The sequence below is a fragment of the Penaeus monodon genome, chromosome 17 (genome assembly GCF_015228065.2).
Source record: "Penaeus monodon isolate SGIC_2016 chromosome 17, NSTDA_Pmon_1, whole genome shotgun sequence".
NCBI classification, from domain to species: Eukaryota; Metazoa; Arthropoda; class Malacostraca; order Decapoda; family Penaeidae; genus Penaeus; species Penaeus monodon.
In genome coordinates, this window is record NC_051402.1 from 36,378,116 (window position 1) to 36,383,591 (window position 5,476).

General features: G+C 39.3%; 1 protein-coding gene across 1 annotated transcript in view; it reads left to right on the forward strand.

The window, feature by feature from the left end:
• The window catches only part of LOC119583364 (signal peptide, CUB and EGF-like domain-containing protein 2), a 19,503-nt gene extending 15,927 nt beyond the window's left edge, over positions 1-3,576 (forward strand). Inside the window, exons 6-8 of the mRNA XM_037931835.1 lie at positions 2,232-2,354; positions 2,665-2,805; positions 3,398-3,576. Of these exons, the coding sequence (XP_037787763.1) occupies positions 2,232-2,354; positions 2,665-2,805; positions 3,398-3,576 (443 nt within the window). The remainder of the gene's footprint in view (positions 1-2,231; positions 2,355-2,664; positions 2,806-3,397) is intronic.
• Positions 3,577-5,476: the final 1,900 nt, after the last annotated feature.

Consider the following 5,476-nt stretch of genomic DNA (forward strand, 5'->3'; position numbering starts at 1 on the left):
ATATAATATATATATATATATATATATATATTTATATATATATGTATATATAAAAAAAAAAAAAAAAAAAAAAAAAATATATATATATATATATATATATATATATATATATATATGTATGGTGTGTGTTGATAGTGGTGTGTATATATATTATACATAAATATATATATCATTTATAATATATATATACATTAATATATATAATATATATATAAATTATATATATATATGTGCGTGCGTGTGTGTGTGTGTGCGTGTGTGTGTGTGTAATATATATTTACAGCTTTTATTTTGCAGTGATAGACCGCATAAATTCTATTGTTTTGTCAGTATATACAACGGTGGATGCTAATAATTCCTGCTGTTCTTACGTGAATTACAAGAAACCGCAAATCCATAACATCTATAACCTTTTATTAATACATACGACCCACATATTAATCATACTTCCCATTACTTCTCCTTCACGTTAACACAAAACGAACCCCCAAAAAGGACCTATATAACCATGACCTCATATATCCTTAGATACCTGCCAGTACTACGGAGATGCTGTGTGTGGCCTGACCTCGCGAAGGTACTGTATCGGTTCGGATGAAAAGGCCACTACTTACTCGTGTCGCTGTATGGATGGGTATGATATCGTCAATGGCGAGTGTCAAGGTAAGATTGATGTCGTATATTTTGTTTTTATTTATCAATTTATTTACTGATGAGTGTGGTTTCTGATTTTTGTTTTGTTTGGATGTATGATCTGAGACTAAAATAAAAATATGATAAATGTATATCCGTGATTTAATTATGTATAAACTGTTGTGTTCGTTGTAGAAGTAATGGTTGATAGGTTGTGTTCGTTGTAGAAGTAATGGTTGTGCAGTCTTCATGCTTATTTTTTTTCACAGATAGTTACATAAACAATAGCGATACATATTAAGTGTACGGTTGACGCCAGATATGGACACACACACACACACACACACACACACACACACACACACACACACACACACACACACACACACACACACACACACACACACACTCTCTCTCTCTCTCTCTCTCTCTCTCTCTCAAAGCTTCTTCCTGTCTTTCTCAACAGACACAGACGAGTGCAAAGGCGAGCCATGCAAGGAGAAGGAAGCCTGCATCAACACACCTGGCAGCTACAAGTGTGTGTGTCAGAGCGGTTATATGAGAAACCACGATGGACTGTGTATTAGTGAGTTACCATATGTGTTCATGTATCTTATCGCGCCCGTGTCCTATATTGTGTGTGATAAATATCAATTGCGTAACCATACAGATAGATGATAAAAAGTTAGACGTGTGTATATTTTACGTTTATGCGTTTATCTATTTGTGTTTACCACTTTTGCTACATTTGTCCTGCTATACCGATGATAGGTTGCAGGGAATTTATAAACGGTAATAAGGCTCTCTACTGATAACACGGTAGAAGAAATTACAAGAGAAAATGTTTCAACATCATTTTCTTTAACACATATATTGAAATGAATTCACATACCAATTTTAAAAGAAAGAGAGAAAAGTAAACTCAAAGTAATATATAAGAATGACTATTACCTTTCACATATCACACACACCAATTTTAGAAGAGAGAAAAGAAAATGAAAAGTAATATTTATTTTTTGTTTCTCTTTTGTTTAGCCACACTCTGAAATAAACACCACATACCTATTTTAAAATATAAATATAGAAAAAAAGAAAGAGTGATATATTAGAATGACTATGATCCTTTAACAAATCACATACCAACTTTAAGAGAAAAAAAAAAAACTCAGGAGTAATATGCCAAATAACTCTGACAGATGTGAACGAGTGTGCGAGTCCATCCTTACACGACTGCGAACATGTGTGTGAAGACGCAGAACCTCCGCTGCGTTTTACTTGCTCGTGTTACCCTGGGTTCACGTGGCAGGCTTTCACGCGCTCTTGTGTTATCGGTGTGTTATCATGACATTTTTTCCGCTCTTTCTTCTGTTCTCTTTTCGTGAAAGGAGTTGAAAATAAAGAAAGAGAAGAATGTAGGGTTTGTGATGTATTGTTTTTTTTTTATGTATATATGCATGGATATTTTTTTACATATAGAAAAAGGAAAGAAAATACGCTATAGAACAAAATGCAAAGCAAAACAAAACGAGATTAAGAACTAATTAATCCTTATTTTATGCAAATAATCAATATAGTATATATATTTCTTTCTTTACCAGACGACGAGCTGACGAAATGTGAGTGCGAGGACGAGGGGAAGAGTGTGTGTTACAAACCAAGGGACGGGGAAAAGCAGTGCCATCCGCGGCCCGGTTATGTCCTCGTCAACGGCACTTTTCAAGGTGTGGTTAGGTTGAAATGTTGTAGAAACTCTGGGTGTTTATTTTAGATGGAAATATCGTTGGCATTCGACGCGGTTTGATATGCATGAGATTCATAGATGTATAGATAAATACATGAGTATATGATAGATGCGCAGTCAGATAGATAAGATTCCTCTTGGTAGCAAACTGACAGATATTACGATTGAGCCAGTATATATTTTCATAACTCCACTAAATACATACATACTACAGATACAGATAACCACACACACACACATAAGAACGATTCAAAACGACAGGTAAGCAAAAGAAAGAACTCTTTTTTCAGACGAAGCAGAGTGTGAGAGCGAAGAGAGCGTGAATTCGTGGTGCGGCATCAACAGCAAGTGCATGGAAGGCGAAGGTACTGCGACTTGCGAATGCTTGGGCGGTTATGCTAATGACACGATCAACTACGGACAGTGTGAAGGTATGATCTTTGTGTGTTTTAACTGCCATTGCGAATTCCCTGTATTTTCCTTTTCCTTTCATCGCTTAAGGTTGTAGTTCTCAGATATTTTGGTATAGTAACCCCGGAATTATTGTGAAAGATCGCCATTCCCCTATTCCTCTACGGTTATGTGAAGTTAAAGGAAAGAAGAATTGGAACGCTTAATCTTTTCTGCGCTTTATTTGTGAGAAAGGGATGCATATACATGTTTCAAAATCGGGATAGATATTAGTTTGTTTCCCTCAGTGTTATCTCTTCATTTATTTATTATTACATATCAATTATCTCCTAGTGTTATTACTATTAGAAAATGCCTGGTTACCCCCCCCCCCTCCCAGAAACCGGTTCATTACTCCCGCGAGGGTCGTTACTCCCAGTGTGAGAATCATTGAGTAAGTGATGCCTTTACTTATCAGTCTACTTTTTAATCCATTTTCGTTTTATGTTTCCTTTCTTTACGTTTTTAAACTTAGGGTGCTTTTCGTAGAATTTTATATAAATTTGCTATCTCTATTACGGCAACAAAGTGAGAGTGTCAGAAAGGCATCGACGACATATGTTACCATACCAGGCAAAGAGCACATCTACACAACACACAGTTCCACTCTGTCTTCACACAAGGAACTTAATTACAGCCCCCACCCACCCATCCCGACTCTCGACATTAGAGAAGGCAGAGCAAAGAAACTACTGGACACGCTGAGCACTAACGCATTAACTTGCCCCGACAAATCCCTCTCTTCTTCCTGAAAACCTATACCCCCATCCTTTAGGTCATCCTCTCTCCCATCCGACTACCTTTGCGCAGACGTCATCCCCTATTTTCGAGGGAAGTGGCCAGATTAACCTATTAAATTATCTTCCTCATCTCTGTCGTCTGAATAACTTGAGACAAACAACATACTAACCGATACACAACACGGATTTCGGCCTAAACGATCTTACGAATCTTAATTCATTGCAACTCATCATATTTCAGCAGACGCATAAACAACATACAACATATAGCATACAGACCACTGGGTTTCCTGAGGAACATAAGACACAAAACACATAGCTTACATCGTACACTTGAAATTCCAACACTTGGGCAGCAGCAGTGGAAGACCCACACATGCAAACAATGTTAATATAATAGAAAAGATAAATACTACAACAGCCAGGTGCAGTACGAATGTTTATACTTAAACTCCCATCACAAGACGTATCAAACATTAAAAATAGATATACTTTCTATACGCTGACAAACACAAACGGGCAACTACAACAGTCAAATTGACATAAACATGACTACAGTGGTACAAAAATACAAATCAGATTGATTGACTTTTCAAAAAATCTATTTTTTGTGCATTGGGGTTTCAAAAAATTGATCGCCCGGGTAGAGTGTTTTAAACCGCCTACATTTTTTTACTCACACCAGGAAAACACAACTAAACACGTATCGTGGATATAAGTACGGATTCCAACTAACACTCGTATTCCCCACGTACCATTCGTGATTGGAACAGACTGTTTAAATACACCTGACACCCTCAACCCCTTCCCCCCCCCTTTTTTCCCCTTCAAAGGCCCAAACTTAGTATATCCACAAAATACAGCACCCAATTTTTATCCAAATGAATGGGTTTTTGAGAGCGTCTTTTTTCTTTTCTTACAGCATAGTCTCCCCCTAGGGACCGTCCTCTGTTTCATTGTGTAGGTGAGCCCCCTTCAAAAAGTTTGCATTTTTTTTTGTCTTAGTTACGCAAATACTTTTATTTTGTTTTTTTTTTTTTACAAATAGCTTTGTTTTGCCTTCAATGTTGAATCCTAAAAAAAATGATGTGATATTTACGCCGCGCACCCCCCACCACACCCACACACACAAAACCACCACACCACAACACAACACACCCCAAACACCACACACACACAACCACAAAACCACACACACCACACCACAAACACACCACACAACACACACACACACAACCCACCCCCAACACTTAACGGTTGGGACCCAAACTTTGGTTGCGGGGTTTTGATATGGTTTCGGCTTGACTTTTATTTCTGAGATTGACACCACCATTAAGAACACGAATGTTTATTTAAAGGGGTTTATGGGGCCCGCGCGGAGGCACGTAGCTCCCCGGAGAGAGGGGAGCCCCTTTAGGCGCGGGTAGCGGCTCGAACCCCCGGTCAAACAGGTCAGATATAAAATGTGCCTCCGCCCTGCTGAGCGGGTGGTTCTTTTTTGGGAAATTTTGGATCCACGGGGAAACACCCACGTGGCCCATGGAAACAAAAAGAATTACCCCAAAATCCTGAAACAAAATAGAATTATCCACATTTATATTGCTCGGCCACCTACCGCGCCCCCCCTCGGGGGCCCCTTTAAAGGGTGCCCTAACTTGGGGTCGTCTCGTTCTCGTCGTGGGTCCTGGTTCAATTTTGTGGCTGCTCGCCCATTTTTTGCCCTCATCCCCCTGGTCCTTGGTGTAATCTGTCGCCCTCGATATTCACACTCCTCGAAAGTCTCGCAAAAGTCCTCTTGATTCGGATTCGTCTGACCTCCTCGTATCCTGGCCCAGGCTAACCCCCGGGGGGCGCCCTCGCCCCACACCCTCCAGATCTCGCCCAGGTCCTTCTGGGGCCCAACACGCCCTCG